The sequence below is a fragment of the Diabrotica virgifera genome, chromosome 8 (assembly GCF_917563875.1).
Source record: "Diabrotica virgifera virgifera chromosome 8, PGI_DIABVI_V3a".
Lineage (NCBI taxonomy): Eukaryota > Metazoa > Arthropoda > Insecta > Coleoptera > Chrysomelidae > Diabrotica > Diabrotica virgifera.
This window is the reverse complement of record NC_065450.1, coordinates 481981-503408: the sequence shown is the minus strand read 5'-3', so window position 1 is coordinate 503408 and position 21428 is coordinate 481981. Positions and strand designations below refer to the sequence as shown.

Genomic DNA, 21428 nt, shown 5'->3' with positions numbered 1-21428 from the left:
ACCGACCGGCAGATTTAAATGTGCCGTACCTGGCCGCTTAATGCCCAGCCCAATGCCCACGGAGAGAATGTGTGTATTTTCGCTTTCGCTTGCTCATCGACTTGTTATTTCTTTGAGTTTTACGCGTAAATCGTCAAGCGTTGGGTACGGCTAGCCGAAAAGTCAGATGAATGGCTCGGATCATTCATTTTTTGAGAAGTCTGTTATGCGCAGGGATCACTTAACGTTCGGATTGATCAAATCCTTTTAAAAACCATGAATAAAATTTAGTCTGTATTATCTGACAAATTTTTTTACTTCACAGATACAAATATTAAAAAAAATTATATCTATAAATGTGTGGGTCGGCACTGCCGACCCTGCTGACCCTGACCGGCCGCCACTGCCTTATCCTCCTATCCTCTCTTAGGAAGGTGAGGATAGCATAGCAGGGCTTATGCAAATTTTCTTGGGACCTACTTACAGACCGCGCGGAATATCCCTATGTATCGTTCACTAATGAACACGTCGAGGGATGTTCCGGGTCGCAAGAGAGGGTGGTTTTAGTTGGTAGGCGGATGGTTATGGGGGGCACGCGGGACGCATGAACCATACTCTGGTCTGTGGGACCCAGCATGTTCTCCCCTCCTGTCCGAGTAGTACTAGGGACACCTGCCCTAGTCTGCTAAGAGCGTTCCACCTCAATCCAAAAAAAAGGTGAAGCAATGGAAGTGACAATGAATAGTTAAAAAACAGAAGAAATAGTAATTAGCAAAACTGATGAAATATGATGCATTTACCAAAATCATACCCATAGGCCTTGATCCCGCGTACTAAAAAAAAGTATATTATAACAAGCTGGAAATTTGTTATTAGCTTAACGGTGTCTAGTCGGACATACATTGATGTACGGGAACACTGGAACAGGGGAAGTTTTAATAGGGAACTTGCACTAAAAATTTTTTTTGCGTAAAATTTTTAATTTATGTTTTAAAATGTTATATTCAAAATATTACGTCTTAACAATGAATAGTGTACGTATAACATCTAATCCCGCGCCTAAAATTTCCGTTTTAAACAACTTCAAAAGCGAGACCTGTGGTCTGACGTCACAGGCCACTCGTACCGTTTGTCCGTTCGGGGTGGGCCATTGCATTTAATGCAGTTTGCCCATAGATAAATAATATAGTTGAAATATCTTATTTTACTCTGTGGCAAAAATGATTTTTTCTGTGACAGGCAAAATATTAACATTTTATCTCTGTTGACATGTATCAAAAAGTCCTTTTTTATGAAATTACTTTGTTCGTTTCTTGTGTTGAAGAACAAAGAAGAAACAAGTAACTTAAAAATAAACAAAACTTTTAGTAATAAAAGTAAGGGTAACTAAAAAGTATTGGTGCTACTATAGTATGCGGTCTACAGTCGGGTTTCTACTATAGCTTGCGGTCTACCGAGGGATGCGGTGTAAGTATAAGCTGAGTTGATAAAGATATTAACTTGTAAAATTACAATAATGATTCTTCTTATTTATGCGTATTATTAACTTTGTAAAGAGGAATTTTGTTGCTGCTAATCACCATAATCTTTTCTCAGAAGGCTTTGAACACAATAATAAAAGGCTCCAGTAGGTACTAATAAACATTACAATAAAATATAATCTTTATTATAATGCAAATTACACCGTAATCTTTTCCAGGATATACGAAATCCTTCGATTAGAGTTAGGTAGATCAAACCCACGGGGTAAACCGTATAAGTACTATAATATAATGGTACCAAAATATTGTTATAAACGGTTTAAACATGCTTATTAATAACTCTTACTTATTTGCCTTGACACCACGCATTTCTCCAATAGAATAGCTTTTACTACTTTTTATAAAAGTTGCCACGATGAAGACATCAACGGTAGGTAAGTTAGTCAGATTGACCTTTTAAAAAACCCTCGTCCGTCATATTATGCGTTTTAAACTCTTTACAAAGTAGCACTCAACTTTATCAATTTCAGTTTAAAACTAAGCTGATTCGGGAACTACTTATTACAATATATAAGATGCACATAAATACTACATAGGAATTTTCCATTAAAGACGAATAAAATGTAATATACCCGTGATACCTACCTTAATCGCGTTGGTTCCGCCGGTTCACCGTGGCCGGTGACGTCGAACCAATAGAAGGACGTTCAAGAGACTCCTAAGATATTTGAATTTTATAGCCTTTTCAAAACGTCGTAATTAGCGTACAGGTTAAAAATATTTGTTTTTTTCGCATGCAAGCGTTTTAAGGTCATGTTACCTTATGTTTTTTAGTATCATTTTAATATTTAAAAATTTTTGCAAGTTCCCTATTGTGGAACAGGTTACAGGTTGCGAACGTCACCCTTTCATTAAACTGTCATGCAAAAATCAGACTGCTTCTTACCACCAACATAATTCCTGTCATTTGACATGTTCCATGTGTCGAACTTATTAAATGACCAGCATATTTGTCGGACAAACATTTTTTCATATATTATATATAAAGTTTGCTATTGAATTTACTTAAAACAACCCGCTAGTTTTCACAATCATAAACTTGTCAGGATGACACGTTCCACAATTAGAAATCACCTTCCAAAAATAAAACTTCCCCTGTTCCAGTGTTCCCATACATCAAAGTTTTTCCGACTAGACACCGTTCATCTATTAACAAATTTTCAGCTTGCCATTAATCAACTTTTTTTGGTACGCGGGATCCAGGACTACCAGTTGCAACAAGTCATCTACCTTTACCGTTGAGTGATAAATATACAGAGTATATTTTATCAATCAACGCTTTTACTTTTATTGTGTTGTGGTAAATATTTTCTTTCGGTTTGACTACTCCTAGAGATTCTCTCATGCTTCTATTTCTCTAATTAATTATTTAAATTTTCCCGTTTCATATGTATCTTTTACATTCCATACTCAACTAGGTTTTAATTTTTTTGTTTTTTAATTTGTTTTTGGTTTCTGTTTTGCTTTTTTTTTCAAGTTTCCTATTTATTAGGGTGGGCCGAATTTTCGAAATTACTAAAATGGTAAAATGCAATTGAAAAAAATTTGAAGTGTATAAAAACAAAATTTTTGATATTAAATATTAATAAAAAGAAAATTATTTTGAACTGCCACATAAATGTCAAAAATCTAAATTTTTATATTAAAAATATTAAATTTTGCATTTTACCACATTGTTAAATAATTAAAACTAAAAGTTTTTTTCAATAAAGTTTTTGTATATTTTTAATATTTCAACTGCCACAAGGACATTATGTTAAAACTATATTAGGCGATCATTACGTGAAGCGACGTCACTGATTTGGCTGTCCGATGTTTTCGGACCGATCGTAATGTTTTATCGATTTGAGACAAAGAGGTATTCTTTCATTTGGGAATGAATCAGTTTTCGACTAACAACCACGGCATACAGTCGTATTAGTCGTCGTATCTCTTGATCTTTTACGTCGTAATATAAGTTTGTTTATATGTTTATGTTTACCGATAAAATGGCGCGTAACACCAGAAGTGAGTTAAAGTGTCCTATATTTGGAGCGTCCAATATTATAAACGAAACAGTTTTACCAACATATGAAGCTATGAACACTTACTTCAACTATGTTGAACATGAATTAAAACCGATTGCAACAAATCCACAACAAACCGCAACTGAGACAAGTCAAACTGTAGCAAAGAAAATTCAGGAAATTTGGAGTCGTGCTTTAATTCCAACCGTTCAGCAGTGCAGTATTATAAAGCGAATAACAAGTTATCGTCTTAAAATTAGAAATTTACTAAAACCTTATAAACAACGCAGTGGTGTTGCAAGGTATAAAAAACAGTTAAATGATTTCAGAACACAATCCAAAGTACTATTTGATGTGGCTGCTTGTAAATGTCTAGATTTAAATAATTGTTCTTACGATAAAGTATTTAAAGTGCCAGCAGCCGAACGACCATTTTTAGAAGACCAAAGAACTCAAAAACGAATGGTAATTGGTGCCATAGATATATATATATATATATATATATATATATATATATATATATATATATATATATATATATATATATATATATATATATATATATATATATATATATATATATATAACAGCGCTAACAGGCCTTATAGGCCTACGGCTTCTAAATTCTGGATAATATTTCTCCATTCTGTTCGGTCCTCTGCACTCTTTCTCCAGTCCTTCACCCCGATTTCTTCCAAATCCCTCTCTGCAGCCTCTAACCATCTCTTCCTTGGTCGACCTCGTCTCCTTTTTCCCAATGCTCTGTCATTCAATATTCGTTTGACGTTTCTAGTTTCTGGCATTCGAGTAATATGTCCCAGCCATCTAACTCTTTGGGCTCGTATTTTTGTCGTTATTTTTGGTCTCCCATACATCCTCATTACTTCTTCATTTGTTCGTCTCCTCCAGGTTTTCTCCGCTATCTGTATACCTCCAAAAATTTTTCTCAGGATCTTCCTTTCCCATATCTGTATCTTCTTCTCCTCTTGTTGATTCATTACCCACGTTTCGCTCGCATACAACACTGTGGGCCGTATTATCGTTTCATACATTCTGATTTTCGCGTTTATTGATACATTTTTTGCTTTTAATATCGTGTTTAAGGCACCCACAACTCGACTTCCCTTCAATAATCTTTTATCTATTTCTTTTTCTTCCCTTCCAGTACTGGTTACAGTCACTCCCAGGTATTCGAATTCTGCTACTTCCTTAAATTTATATTCATCTCCTTCTCCTTTCATTTTTATATAGTTATCCTCTTTATTTATATCTCCTTTCATTACCATGTATTGTGTTTTTCCTTGGTTGATTCTTAATCCATACCTTTTTGCTTCCGCTTCGAACTTTTGGAATATTTTTTGGAGATGTTCCTTTGTTCTTGTTAGGATGACTAGATCATCAGCGTAAGCTATAAACTGCTGTCTGTTGTTAAATATGGTACCGCTTGTATTAATTTTTATCCTTCTTACTATGTGTTCTAGTACCAAGTTAAATAAGTCTGTAGATAGAGGGTCACCCTGTTTCAGTCCTTTATTTACTGTGAATTGTCTTGAAAAATTTCCTTCCAGTGTTATCCTGTTTTTTGTATTGTTGAGCGTCATTCTCACTAATTTAACCAGCTTTCCTGAAATACCCAAGGATCTCATTGCTTCATATAGCATATCTCGGTCTACTGAGTCGTAAGCCTGTTTAAAGTCAATGAACAACATGTGTAGTCCCAAATTTTGTTCGTAGCTGTTGTTCTGTATTAGTTTTAATAAACATATTTGATCTGTTGTTGATCTTCCTGGTCTAAAACCTCCTTGGTATTCTCCAATGATCTTATTTACCTCCTTTTGCAATCTATTTCGGATGATTTTTGCAAGTATTTTATAGGCCACTTCTAATAGCGATATTCCTCTATAATTTTCGCAACTTGTTTCATCACCTTTTTTGTAGATTGGACAGATGAGTGCATTGTTCCATTGTTGCGGCATTTCCTCTTTTTGCCAGACTGTTAATATTAGTCGGAAAATTTTTTCTTGCAGCTTTTCTCCTCCTACTTTAAAAATCTCTGCCGGAATTCCGCTTTCTCCTGCGCTTTTGTTATTTTTTTGCTTCAATATTGCTTCTTTTACTTCTTGTAGTGTAGGTTCTTCTTCACGTTGTTGTTCTGTGTTATCCTGTTCATGTTGTTTTATTTCCTGGGGTTCTGCTTGTTTATTTTCATTTAATAGTTCTTCAAAATACTCCGCCCATCTGTTCAATTTTTCTGTTGTTTCTCCTAAAAGCACACCGTCTTTACCTCTACAATAACTTGTTTTACTCTTTGCAGTTCCTCGAGATTTTTTTACTTCTTGGTAGAAATTTCTTATTTCCTTGTTTACGTATGATTCTTCTATTGTTTTCAACTGTTTGTCAAGATGTTCTCTTTTCTTTTTTCTGCAGATTTGTTTTACTTCTCTTCTTGCCATTTTAAATTTTTCTGTAGTATCCTGTGTATTATTTTTGTCTTTTTCTATTTTTGCTTTATTTCTACGTATCAATGCTATTTTACAATCCTCGTCAAACCAGTCTCTTCGTTTCTCTGCTTGTACTTTTCCTAGACATAGTTCCGTTGCTTCTGTCATCGCTATCTGTATATTCCTCCATTCTTCATCAATATCTTCTGCGGTGGGGTAACGAAGTCTTTTATTTATCTCTGCCACAAATTTGTTTGCCGTTTTTTCTTCTTTAAGTAATTCTATCTTGTATGTTAATCTTTCTTTTGCTGTTCTTGGGTTTCTTGGCAGCTCTTGTTTAAGTTTGGCTATCGTTAGAATATGATCGCTATTGGTATCTGCCCCTCTGTAGCTTCTGGAATCGGTAATTGCTCTGATATGTTTACTTTCTATTAATACGTGGTCTATCTGGTTTTTTGTCCTTCCATCTGGAGATATCCAAGTTATCTTATGAATATCCTTATGGTCAAATCTTGTGCTTACAATTTTCATTTTATTTTCTGTTGCAAATTCAATTAATTTTTTCCCATTTTCATTTGATTCCTTATGCAAACTTTTTCCACCCGTTATACTTCTGTAAATCTCTTCTCTTCCTATTTTGGCATTCATATCTCCTACGATTATCTTTATGTCATATTTCTGAATTTTATCCATCAAATTACTTAGCTTCTCATAGAACTCTGTCTTGGTTTCTAGGTCTTTTTCTTCAGTGGGGGCATGTGCATTAATGATGCTAATTTTTCTGTACTTTCCTCTTATTCTTAAATAACATATTCTATCTGATATTGCTTGGAAGTCTATAACTAATTTACTTATTTTTTCTGTCACCATAAATCCAACTCCAAAATATCTGTTTGTCCCGCCACTCTTAAAAAAGGTTCTTTTTCCTATTTTGACTATTTCAGTTCCCAACTGTTTTGTTTCTTGTAAGGCCAGGATGTCTACTTTGTAATTCTCCATAATATTATCTAAATTTTTTAAGGCACCCTCTTCGTACGTACTTCGTACATTCCAGGTTCCAATTTTTATTATTTCCTCATGTTTTTCTTTATTTGTATCGTTTTTTCCCTCATTTTCCAAAGTCGTTATTCCTTTTTTTGCCATGTCAATACCATATTTCAGCCGCTGTTCTTCGTTTATTAGTTTTTTGAATTTTCTATCAGCTGTTCTCTCTCCTCGTCCCATATCCAGATTTTGCCATTTACTATTAATTTCTTGTAGCCGATTTTCGTTTGCTTACCTTTGCTTCTTTCTTCCTTTGCTATTTTAGTTATTTCCTTTTGTATTTCTTTTTCTTTCGATGTCAAATCGTTGTTTATATAGATACGGTCTTTATGCTGTTTTAGTTTACTTTTCTTGTTTAAGATTTCCATTTTATCCGTGAAAGTTTCTGTCTCTATCGCGCATACTGTTTCTCCTATTTTTGTTGCACTTCTTAGTTTTATTTGTGTTTGCAACTCTTGGGCTATGAAATTTTCCATTTCTTCTTTTAATTTCTTATCATCATTTGTTTGTACTTTCAACCCAGTTACGATCAAGCTTTTCTTTTTGGTAAATTTCTCCAGTTGCTCCATTCTTTCATGTAGCAATTTTACTTCTTTTTTTAGTTTTTGATTCTCTACTTTTACATCCATTAACTCTTTATTGGTTTGTTGTTGTTCTTTTCTTATTTGTTTTATTTCCTGAAGCATTTCATCATTTTTATTCATGAGCTCTCTCATCATCGTAATCATAACATTTTCCATGTCTTCATTTTTTTCGTTGCCTGCTTTGCTTGGTGACCGTTTTGTAATTTTACTTCTATTAAAACAATCATCCAAGTTTTCTCTTTTGCGTTTCGTTTCGTCATCGGTTTCACTTCCTGTGTCATTATCCTTTCTTTCCATTTTCTAAAAGTGCCCCGCTAAATGTTACAATTAGAAAAATCTGTATAGAATACAATATAAAATATAAGGTTAGTTTAAAAAATAAACCTATATTAGACACAATCTATAAACTTAATTTAGAAATTAACTTTAAGCCAGTTCGTAATCACCGTAAAAATTAAAATTATTGATTTTTAATTCTCGCACTATTTTAGATTTATTTGATAAGTCCGACTCTGCACTGCGAAAATAAATCAAGTCTGTTTGACCCATCAAAACTTGAATTTCTTATCAGTGGTTTTATTTTATGTATTTATATTGTTCGAATAATTATTGGCATCTAAAATACCTGTTTACAGTAAATAATGGAGAGATCTTACTTTTTCGATGCTTTGGACGATTTATTTTCACTCACTAGTGCACTTGTACTTTTATTTACACACTGTGTTAACTTGGCGATTTATCTATTCGTAATTCCAATGGAAATTGGATTATTCACGGAACAGACGTTAATCAACCTCAAAATTTGCCTACCAGGACCGTTCTTGGCCATAGATATAACAATGTCCAAAAAGTTACAGAACCGAGAGGAGAAAAATTTATTGCAAATTCAAAAACAATTAAATGAGAATGTTGTTCACTTACCGAAAAATCGATCTCGGCAGAAAAGAATAGCGACGGAAACACTTACACATGAATCGATCAGTTCTGCAGAAACTTCTACTGTGCAGAAAAAATCATTAGCTTCCTATAATGTGTTACAATTACCTGTGCTTGCAAGAACACTCGATCGTTTTGGTATTTCTGATCGAGCTGGTGCTGCAGTCGCTTCAGCAGTACTACAAGACGTCGGTATTATAAATATGGAAGATAATACTGCCGTGCTAGGCCCAAAGGCGGTAACTAACATTAGAAAAAATGGTGGCAAAATCGATTTCAAAATTGAATACTACAATTTTGGCCCGTTGGGGATTTATGGACTAGCTAATAGATTTAATGCATGGATATATGCCCCAGTTTATCAAGGGAACCCTTAATTATATTTTAAAACAAAGTTTTATATAAAAAGAGGTAGATACCGCTAAAACGTTTTATCAAAACTTACTATAATACTAAGCCTATTAGCGGTATGTGGTTTACAGTTGTGATTGATATGAAATAAAAAGCTTTTCTGTGTATTAAAGTTTATTAAATTGAAAGATTTAAAGTACTATTAAATGTTATTATTTTGTTGAGCCACGATATGACAACAACAAATTGACAATATTTAGTTGTCGTTATATCTGTTTTCTTTCAAGAGTCAATAAATACATATTGGTTCATTAATAATAATGTTCCATTTGTCCATTTGTGATTCAATCTAGACAATTAAATAGACAACCGAACAACATACCTTGTGTCTGGTACATACCGAAAAACCTATTTAGTATTACAATGGTATTACCTCATAATTACCATTTTTTATAAAATCTTTTATAGTGCGTCTAATAATTTAGGCGAAACTGTACTTATACTAGGAAAAAACAGAATCCCTTCTGATTGTTATCTGCTGATGTTAAGCGTTTTAAAGAATTCTTGAACTGTGAATGTGATTGTAAACCATACTTTTCACTTTATATTTTCAGTTATTATATTCTTAGCAACAAAGGTTCGCTATTTATTTACATGTTATTATAGAGCTTTAATATTTTTATGATAGCCGGCACCTATCCTTATATTATTATGCATTGTTATATTATTGGGTATTTCACAATATCATGTTGGGTATTAAAATACCATTACTTAATGTAATTAGGGCAAATTTTAACATTTTATTAGTTGTATTGCACAAACTAGTTATATGTTATGATTAAAATATGATCACATTGTCTTTTACCTAATTATAATAGCATTGTATAACTAGACTACTAGATATTGTCTAGTTAAACAATGATAATAGCTTGTATTTAAACAAAAAAAATGCAATCAATGGGACTGCTAATCCCATGTACGACCAACAAAGCGTTAATTACAGAAAACTTTAAGTATGAAACAAACCTTGCGCCTGTACAGGCTGAACATATATTTTTCCCCCCTCTTGTAATTACTTTACAATAAATTGTCCTCTTTCTATAATATTGTCTTCAGTGGTTTCACCTCGTGTTTCACAACTCTTACTCGACTTTACTTGATTTTCTAAAAAAAAAACAAAATATTTTAAGTCTCTTTTTCTAAAAATGCTTGTGGACAGCGTGTGGATATATTATTAAGTTTTTAAAACCTAATTTAAAAAAAGGAATATTTTTAAATGTGAAGATCGCTTACTGCCTAATTCAAAATATTAATCATCCACTTGGAGCAGAGTCATATTGTTTAGGACAACATAATTGGTTAATCCTTGAAACATTATAAACAAAAATGAAAATACATTTCAATAGATATAATAATCTCGAAAAGTTCTCATCATCCTCGCTAATTATTTCTTTTACTAACACAACTGTTTTAACTAACACAATAATTTAACCTTGTAAAGTTAGGCCGAATTTACTTCGTAATACTAAGGCGATTTGGCGGTTTCTAAATGTAGGCGTAGCATTATTTAAAGTAGATTAGCGGTAAGTGCAATATGCTAAGGTATATGGACGGCAACTGTAGCAGATACGGTCAAAACGCCATAGTATTTAACATTTACCGCCAAATGGCTTAGTATTTTAACTGAAAAGTGTAGATACCGCTAACAAAATTGCAATTTCATTTAAAATATAATGCTTTTATAACTCCAAAGACTTTATAAATGTATACTAAATACCCTATTCTTCCTAAAAATACAAAAATCTCATTTTCGATAAAAAATCAGTTACCGCCTTTGGGCTTAGCCCGGCAGAATAGCAACATTATAGATAAGAACAAAATTCGTCGTGCTAGAACAAAAAAACGTGCCCGTCTTGAAATGGACGATTCTTCACAGTTACGTGGCTTTTTTTCGATCGTCGCAAGGATAATACGTTAAAAATGGAAGATAATCGTCGAAAGTTAATTCGAGAACATATTACAATCTTAAAAATGCCTGAGTCGACTTATCTGGCGCATGTTACTCCTGATTCTGGTATTGCTGTGAACATTTTAAAAAGCATTTTAAAATATTTTGATGACTCTGACGTATCCACAGATGTCTTAAGAGTAATAGGGTGTGATGGGACGAATGTTAATGTTGGAAAGTTTAATGGTGTTATTGTGCAATTAGAAAAACATTTAAATCGTCCGTTTCAGTGGCTTATTTGCCAGCTGCACTGTAATGAATTACCTTTGCGACACTTTATGGATTTCCTTTATGGTAGTACAACTGGACCTCGTCACTTCAACGGACCTATAGGACAAGCACTCATTGGATGTGAAAATCTACCTGTTGTTAAGTTCAGTGTAATTGAATCATATGTACAGGAGAATGTGGATAGGTCTGATTTAAGTACAGATCAACAATATTATATATTCTTGACATGTGTGTTGCAATCTCAGAGGGAAGTATTGACAATAAACTTTCTAAAAGATGCCCAGGTAAAATAGTGCATTCCCGCTGGTTAACATTGGCTAACCCCATCAGATAATTTGATTACCTTAGCAACCTTTATTTTAAAAGTGTATGCTCCAGTATGGTTCCTTATAAAAACCAGACCGTCCTGCCTACATGGAGCCTTTAATTTTTGGAAAATGATTCAGTTATCTAGGTATTTACCACAACCCCTAAAGGATGTAATGGATCCAGTTCTATCGCGAAATAGTTTTTTTGCACATCCAGAAAATATGCTACTTGGAATGTTAGCAGATCCAAGAAAACATATTAGAGAGCTTGCTTTGCGCCGTATTTTTAAAGCTCGAACAAGTAACATAAACCAGCGACTACGAACATTTGAGGTACCACCTGTGCTTAATATGAACGCTATGGATTATATCGATATCATAAGTTGGAGTACAATACCCTTAACTGAACCACCATTAACAATTGGAAGTTCGAATGAAACTTTACAGGAAATTGTGGTTAATCCGGAGACATCAGACTGTTATCGGAGCTTAAGTTATATCCGTCTCACACGCAAGCCGTTGAACGCATGATTAAACTTGTGACAGAAGCTTCAGCAAAAGTTTGTGGTGCTGATAGCAGAGATGGTTTGATCAGAACCAAACTGGGATCACACCGAATTATGACTTCTTTTAGGTCAAAAAAAGATTATAAGTAGTAAGAATAGTTGTTTGTTTATTTAATTTAAGCATAAAATTTATTTTTAATGATTCAATGATTTTTTTTAAATATTAATGTAAATTACGTTGTGGCAGTTAAAATATTAAAAATAAAAACATGAATAATTAACATTTGTTTGATTCTATGTACCTATTATAACATTTTCGGATATGCAAGTTGTAAAACTAGTAAAATTTTAAAATCAAAATTTTAGTGACCTTGTGGCAGTTCAAAACAGCAAGATATGAAAAAATTTATTTTGACAAAAAAAAATGTTTTCCTACTCCACATGTTTTTTGGATTGCAAAATCTGAAATTAAAATATTTTTGAATTTCGTATACAAATCGGCCTACCCTACTATTTATATTCGATATCGATACCTATTATATATTTTATTTATTTTTATTTTTTGAAATCCTACCTTGATATTGTTTCCTTCCAATTTAGCTTTTTTGCCTTCGTTCTGATCTTTCTCTGTATCATACGTTCCGTTTTGTCCATGTCATCGTTAAAATATATTTCTTTTCTCTCGTTTTCTCTCAGTTTATTTTTTTTTTTCATTATTGCCTCTTTGTGTTTTGCGTTTAAAAACTCAATTAAGCAGACTTTATTTCCCATTTTTAAAAATTTATTTTATTCATAATAGCATCGACCACTTTGGGTTATTAGTGTAACTTCCCATTTCCATTCGCTCTGTATATTTGTCTTAATTTTTAGGGCATTATAATTAAAATCAGATTGACCGGTTTCAATCCTTATAAGGATATCCTTAGAGAGTGCATATTTGTTTCTCTCTGAACAACCAAAATTCGGGCAGCCATCATCGATTCACAACGACATAACCTGATGGTGTGGATGTCGTAGCAACATGTGCTAATGACAAGTTTAAGTTTTGCTTTTAATAAAATTAAACATAATATCAAAAATTCCCCACAGGAAAAAAGCATGTGTATTGCACAACCGAAAAACAAACTGGAACATTTTTAAACAACAGGTGGAGAAGCGACTTCAACAACTAAACGTTTCCCTAAAGAACAATGAGGAGAACGAACATGCAGTAGAATGAGTAGAACACCTAAACTTAGTTATACAACAAGCTGCCTGGGACTCAACAACGCCCAACAACAATGAAATGAAGAGTGAATACACTTTAATATCAATGAGAGAGAAAATAGTCCAGACAAGAAAACTCAGAAAACAGTGGCAAGCAACTAGAGCGCCACAAACAAAATGCAGTTAAATAATGCTCTTAAGGAGCTAAAAGAAATGATAGCAACAGAAACGGATCTACAATTCAGCGAACACATAAAACAACTAGATACAACTGAACAAACAAACTACTCCCTATGGAAGTGTACTAGAAAATTAAAAACACCTAATACAATATACCACCATTAAAAAAAGAGCAAGGCGGATGGTTAAAAACACAAAAGGAAAAAGCAGAGACATTTGCAAACCACCTAAGAACTGTGTTCATTCCCGATGAAACAACTGACCCCAACGAAGAGGAACCAATAAAAAAAAGCACTTGAAGGATCATACCAGCTAAAATTACCAGAAAAAAGATTCAATAAAAGTGAAATAAAGGCCACAATAAGATTCAATACCAACCCTAAAAAAGCTCAAGGTACGACCTAATCGCAGGACTGATATTTCAAGAATTGCCGGAAATAGGATATACATATCTAACACAATTATTCAATTCAAATATGAAAATCAGCTATTTCCCACCACAATGGAAAGTAGCCGAAATAACACCCATTTTAAAACAAGGCATCCACCTGAAAGGGTAGAATCATATCGGCCCATCAGTCTACTACCAGTGCTATCCAAAGTATTCGAAAAACTTTTATTAAAGAGACTAACACCTCTCCTAGAAGACATGGGAATAATTCCAACTCACCAATTTGGATTCAGGCAGAAACATTATACCATTCAACAAGTACATCGAATAGTAAACAGAATCCATAAAGACCTCAAAGCATCCAGATATTGCTCCGCCCTGTTTCGTAGACATAGGACAAGCATTTAACAATGTATATCCCAGGGGTTGCTCTATAAGCTGACGAGTTGTTTGCCTCTAAATTATTACACACTACCAACGTCATACCTTACAAATAGACGCTTTAGGGTCAAATACTACAATGATATATCAGAACTCCAACACATAGCAGCGGGTGTTTCCCAGGGAAGTGTACTGGGTCCCATTATGTCTCTACACTGCCGACCTTCCAACATCACCTGCCACAAAAACAGCTACATTTGCAGATGATTCTGCGATCTTATGCTCCAACAAGAATCCAAACATCGCATCAGAACTACTACAAAATATCATAACTGAAGTCGAAAAATGGTTACAAAAAAGGAGTATTAAACCAAATAAGCAAAAGTCGACACATATAACATTTACAAACCGTAGAGGAACCTATCGACCTGTATGTATTGACCGCAAACCAGTACCACAGAAAGATGATATAAAGTAGCTTGGGATTCACCTGGATAGGAAACTGACCTGGAAAAAACACATATTTTCCAAACAAAAACAAATGGGCCATAAAGTAAGAGACATATACTGACTAATAGGAAAATAATCCCAGTTATCAACACAAAATAAATTACTCCTATAAAAAGCGGTGTTGAAGCCAATTTGGACCTATGGGATAGAACTGTGGGGAACTAGGGGAACAGCCGCAAATTTTAATATAGAAATTATACAAAGGTTCCAATCCAAAATACTAAGGATGATTTTAAATATACCGTGGTATGTCACCAACAACGCCGTACATCGAGGTGCAGAGGTAACTTAATATGTAAAGTAAGAAATTACATATCGAATAAAAAAATACAAGGACCGATTGCGGGAACACCCAAACCAACTAAAAAGGAACTTGATGCAGACGTATACAGTGCGTAGGTTAAAACGTAAAGTGACTAGTGATCTAGTGTGAGCTAAAAACAAGTGTAGTGCTTATTTATGTTTTCCCAGAACCAATAATAATTTAGTACACTAACATTAAGAGCGGCATATTAATGGGTATGTCTGCCACACGTCAATAGTCACCATAAATATTACATTGTGCTTATTACCTCGTAAAAAATGGAATAAAAAAACCTTCTGGTAACACCATAGTGGTAATATGGCTGTTGTTTTCATTTTACAACGAAATATATAATAATTATATATAACTAAATTTCGTTGGAATTTTACCAGCTGGACAGACGGGACATGAGATTCAACTATTTAGACCTTCCTTGCCCTTCTTTGCTCCGGCAATTCGTTGGTTTGCAAATTTTAGACACCACGAAGGTGTTACCAGAAGATTGGCACCAATAGTTTTATTTTTGGTAATATTTTTAATTTTATTAAACGTAAAATTTACACTTGTCTTTAGCAGATGTCGCTACGACATCCATACCATCAGGTTATCAGGGTGCTTTTGGCGCTCTTTGAACTAAAAAAAAATAAGACGGCTCTTGTTTTCGTTTTACAACAAAATAAGTATTTATTTATATTGTTTAAATTTTTATATAACATTCTGAATATGGGGGACTAATCTTCGTTGAAATTTTACCAGCTGGACAGGCGGGAACTGACATACAACTATTTAGATTTCCGGGGCCTTCTTTGCTACGGCAACTCATTGGTTTGCAAATTTTAGAAATCACGAAGGTGCTACCAGAAGTTTCGTTCCAATAGTTTTATTTTTGACATTAATTTTAATTTTATTAACAGTTAAACTTACACTCGTTTTAGAGAATTGTTTAAGAAATCTTTGATATGCTTTTTTTCATAAGCATTTTTCAGTGCATCACAAATGATAGAAAAAACAGTAAGTCCCTGATAATATACATTAATGACATTTATTCTAATATGATATTTTAGTTAAATCTGACAGTTGTCACATTTTATTTGAAATTTGGCATAAAAACAAATCAATTGTGTTTATTGAATTTATAAAATGGTATTTTCTTTGATTTGTATAGTCTTGTAAATTGTACAGATTAAATTAGTAGATAGATTACATAATTCGTAAATAATTAATTTTTTTTTTCGATTATAGCGCCATCTCTCGACAACTAGAATAATCTCAGAACTAAAATAATTACCAAAGTAATCACCCACGTGCCTTTTTATCTGTCAAATACAATTTAATGCGTTGGAAAGTCTATGGCAAACTGAAAAATGCTCATGAGAAAAAGAATATTTTCTAGTGTTGCATTCTGGTCTTCTATATGTTGTTTTTTTCTTCCTCTAGTATTATATTAATTCGTTATTGTTCTTTTCTATTTTGTCTATTTTAGATTCCAATTCTTCCACTTTTATCTGCCTTATCTGTTTTTCTCTTTTAGCTTTTGATTTTGTTGTCTGAGTTCCTTCATTTCAGCTCTACACTCTCTTTGATGTTCTCGCAGTTTTCTTATTTCTGTTGTTAGCATATTATTATACTCTCCTCTATCTCTTCAAGTTTCATACCATTTCCAGGCTATCTATGTAGTTTTTTCCTTTTCCTATATTCCTTGTCTTCTGGTTGCGGTATCGTATATGTAGCGACCTAATTTTTGTTTTTGTTTTTGTTTCTTTTATATGGCTGGTTTCACCTACAACAAATAGTAGTTTATTCTATGAATAAAGTTATTCGACCAATAAAGAGACATTTCTCCATTTTACTAATGTAAAATAAGACTTATTTTGTTTATTTATTAAATAACTATTTACTCTTCGAATAAATTGGCAACTTAATCTCGCGGTAAATATTCATTAGAATGTAAATTCGCCAGTTTAACTTTAAATTATCAAAATTATATTTAAACAAAATAAAAATACTCGTATAAACACCTAATAAATTTTATTCGACGAATAACTATTCATTGATTTATTTGTTGTTTGTGAAACTGGACCTTTTAGTATAATATAAATATTAACTTTAATTTTTTAATACTCTGTATTAATGAAATATGTACAATATGAATAACCGTGCAATTTTCATTTTACATAAATTTAATTATTTCACTAAATCATACTGTAATCAAGTACTCACATAAGTATTAATTATATTTTGCAGAGGAAGACGTAACCATGAATCCTTAAAATTGGTGGAACCAATCTGCTGGAAAGTTGGGTATGTTTCCACATTATTTATATAATTTGAGTGTTGCAGGAAAACCAGATTTTGTTAATTTTTTGACTCCTTGTAAAATTTTTCCATAATCAGCCTATGTAAACAGGACTTGGCAAGGGGCAAATGGATTAGACCAATATTTGCCCCTCATTCTGCTCATTTTTGGCGTTTCCCAACAACAACAGACGTTGACTTGTTGTCGTTTTCATCTTTTGGATTTTAAGCATTTTGAATGTGTCTCTATAAACATTATTAGGACTGTTTCAATATGTATTTCTATCTTGTCTCCAGTTTTATATGTATTGTAATCCTAAATCCTCTGCTTCTAATTAAACTATCATTATCACCACCATTTTATCTTTACAACCCTGTACGAGTCCTCAATAATTTCTGTCAATTGTTTCTATCAATCGCTTTCTTCCATTTTGCACGTATCCCTATTTTTCTCATATTTTTTTGTTATTAAAGAGCCTTATTCAGGATCCTCCTCTCTTCTTGTCTGACCAATGGGTTTATTAGGGAACGTTTTTCAAACCGGGCCAGTTAGTTCCATCCATATGACATGCCCTATCTATTTCAGACTTCCTATCCTAATGTATTTTACGATATCTGGTTCCTGCTATATTCTATAAAGTTTGAAGTAGGATTATGTTCCCCATACTACATGATCATTCATCGCTCTATAGATTTACCTTGGTACTTTTCTTTCGAAACATTCTAACATATTTTCATTACTTTTTGTTAGAGTACAGGTTTCTGAACCATATGAACTGCTAACTGCAAAAAGGGGACTTCTAACAAATTTTCATAAATTCACTTTTTGTTATTTTTGCGTTCTATACACGTAAACAGATCGTTCTCAACAAAAGGGGACTTCTGCGTATATTCTAAGTATATTGAAAATGCGGCTAAAATTTCTCTAACTGTAAAAAGTGGACTTTTACAACAGAAGTATAATGAAAAATAGCCGAAGAAGTGACAGTTTTGCCTTCACAACGCGAGTTTACTCTGAAACACGCCCATTATTGGCATCCAAAGTTGAAAACATTAGAAAAATGCTCAGATTAATCGACGATGGCAATATCCCATTTTGGAGGGAAATTACAGAATGACCCACTGTTCAACAAGTTGATAATTACTACTATGGACTATTTTCTATTACTTTCTTTAAGTTACATGTTGATAATGGCAAATAAAGGTGTTTTCTGGCAAGTAGTGTTTATCTAATTGAATTATTCCTAATAATTTTTATTTTTATTACAGTTCACTGCAAAAAGGGGACTTATACACAACATTAAAATGTGAATATTATACAATTATAATTAAAATTATTTATCACTTATTTACAGAATTATGTATAAAGCTATATTGAACATGTATACCAAGTTTTCAGTTTCTAAGAGATTTGGTTACATAATTATTTAGTTTTTACCTTCTCCTGTAAAATTTGCTTTTATGCAGATGTCACATTTTTGCAGTTAGCAATTCATATGTTAATAAATAAAATCTGAAATCTGATGACTCTGAAAAGATTGTTTGATGTAATTTCGTACCATGCACTCAATCAAGGAGCGCATCAGTGTGCATCAGTTTTAAAACAAACAAAAACCGGAGTTACGTCAGATATTTTTAAGACAATTTAACCCATTTCACCTAGTCCGAAAAGTTTCCTAAGAGAGCTAAAGCTGTTTTAAGATGGCGTCTTGTAATTAGTTTTTTTTAATACATATCTCCAAAATTCCTCTTTTTAAAAAAATAAAAACTGGTATTATTATCTTCAAAATATAAATCATTCCATCAATTTCGAATTTCTAGTAATAGTAGTAGGCGTCAGTTTTGGGTAGGGCAATGGTTATCTTATTGCATAACTTTTTTGTCTTTGCGTTTTAAGCTTTGTTGACGCTGTATTATTAAATTGTGAGGGATTCTAGTTGTAAATGGTACCCTCGCTTGAACTCTGTAGATTGCACCGTTTTCTAGAAAAGTCGGTTTAAAAATTTTTCGTTTTTTTGGATTTGAAAAATATTTGAAAGAAATTTTCAAAAAACAAGGTGTATTTGAAAGTAAACTTAACGCAAAAGTAACTTTTAGTACTGGAATACTTCATAATTTAATAATTGTGGACAAAATGCTTAAAAGTTAGAGACACAAGAGTTATGCGATAAAATAACAGTTTCCCTACCCAACACGGACGCCTATGACCGGTACTAGAAATTCGCATGGAATCGATTTATTTCTGTAAGATAAATTGGCGTACCAGTTTTTATTTTTCTGAAAAGAAGCTTTCGGAGGGTATTTTAGAAAATCTAATTACAAGAGGCCATTTTTAAAGAGCTCTAGCTCCTTTAAGGCCTTTTCGGACTAGGTGAATTGGGTTAAATTGTTTTAAAATTACATAGTCCTGTCGCCAGGAGGGGTACAACGGCCTCCTTAATTCAGATGGACTTACCCAAGTTTTTTTTATGTATTTTGACCCGTAGAACACGAATTTTTTGGGTAACAGTTGATCCGGATGTCGATAAGATTGTTATAAACAAAGAACTTGAGGAATTACATAGCAGCGATTTTTCGCAAAACAACATATTTTTTTGTATTTTTTTGGGTGATTTTCAGCAAAAAATGGTTTTACAAGTTTTTTCGTAGGATGCATAGTTTTCGAGATAAAGGCGGTTGAACTTTCAAAAAATCGAAAAAGTGCAATGTTTGAACCGGAATAACTTTTGATTAAAAAATAAAATAGCAATTCTGCTTACTGCATTTGAAACTTCAAGTCAAATTACATCGGTTTTGATTATTTGCACTGCTAAAAATTAAGTTTTTATTTGTCAAACAAAGCTATAAACACATAGTGTTTCCCGTGCCAAATGCATGCGTTTTAATGTACGTAATATACGTAGAAATTCTGTATGCGCGCCTACTCGTTCGATTTCAAATTAGAAATGCATTGAAAACACCATTCAATCACTATGTGTTTATAGCTTTGTTTTACAATAAAAAAATTATTTTTTTAGCAATGAAAATAATCAAAGCCGATAGAATTTGACTTGAACTTTCAAATGCAGTAAGCAGAATTGCTATTTTATTTTTCAATCAAAAGTTATTCGGGTTCAAAAATTGCAATTTTTCGATTTTTTGAAAGTTCAACCTCGTTTATGTCGAAAACTATGCATCCTCCGAAAAAACTTGTAAAAACATTTTTTGCTTAGAATGACTCAGAATATACAAAAAAATGCTTTGTTTTGCGAAAAATCGATGTTATGTGATACCTCAAGTTCTTTGTTTGTAACAATCTTATCGACATCCGGATCGACTGTTACCCAAAAAATTCGTGTTCTACGGGTCAAAATACATAAATAAAACTTGAGTAAGTCCATCTGAATTAAGGAGGCCGTTGTACCCCTACTGGCGACAGGACTAACATGAGAAATATCCCGTCTTCTTTATCTTAGAAAGTCACTTCAAATGGTTTATTTTTTATTAGTGGCTTAGTTTAAAAAATAAACAATGTAGTATAAAATTATCAAAATCATATAAAATATATAATTTTAATTTGTCTTATTCTAGATCGACAACTCCAAAAAGCTGGATTTAAAAATCACAAACTGTTCTCCTGCCGTTAAGGAATCAAGAAAATATTGAGGAAATTTTGAATGTAAATGCAATTAAAAAATGTCTTAAAATAAAATAACAATTAAAAAGTGTGTTATTTTTTATAACCCTTTTGTATTTCTATACCCTGTTTTTAAAATAGGAGGAGTAAACTCAAAAGACGGATTCACACCCAATAATGTCACTAGACAAATCAGCAGATTCATCTTCTTTTTTGGTTAATCATGTCGACCTTTGCCTGTAATCCATAAATTATATTATACTAATACGCCGCTAAAGAGTTCTAATAACAATTGTTTTGTATAATATACACTTCTTCAAGAAATTAACGCACCACCTTAAAAATGGGCCAATTTTGATGTCTCGAATTTTCTAAAGCTTTTGTCCGATTAGAGTTATTTTTCAATATGTTATAGCCTTAGTCTTTAGCAATATCGGTGTAATAAAATTGTTATTAATTAGACAGGTAAATTATCACTATATACCGGGTATAACACCAATCAAACTGTGTTTTTTTCTATAAAATACTGAAAATAAAACCCTACTATAGTCTCAGGTTTTCTTAACATTCTTTTTTTTATTTAGTCGCTTATATTGGATAACAAAAAAGT

At 32.7% G+C, this 21428-nt stretch overlaps 1 protein-coding gene across 15 annotated transcripts in view; it reads left to right on the top strand.

The window, feature by feature from the left end:
- LOC114337883 (prominin-1) overlaps nt 1-20909 on the top strand; it is a 940102-nt gene extending 919193 nt beyond the window's left edge. For all 15 annotated transcript variants that reach the window (XM_050658571.1, XM_050658567.1, XM_050658566.1 and 12 more), the window contains 2 exons: nt 17152-17208; nt 20773-20909. In XM_050658571.1, the coding sequence (XP_050514528.1) occupies nt 17152-17208; nt 20773-20800 (85 nt within the window). In that variant the 3' untranslated portion in view covers nt 20801-20909. The remainder of the gene's footprint in view (nt 1-17151; nt 17209-20772) is intronic.
- The last annotated feature ends 519 nt before the right edge of the window (nt 20910-21428 follow it).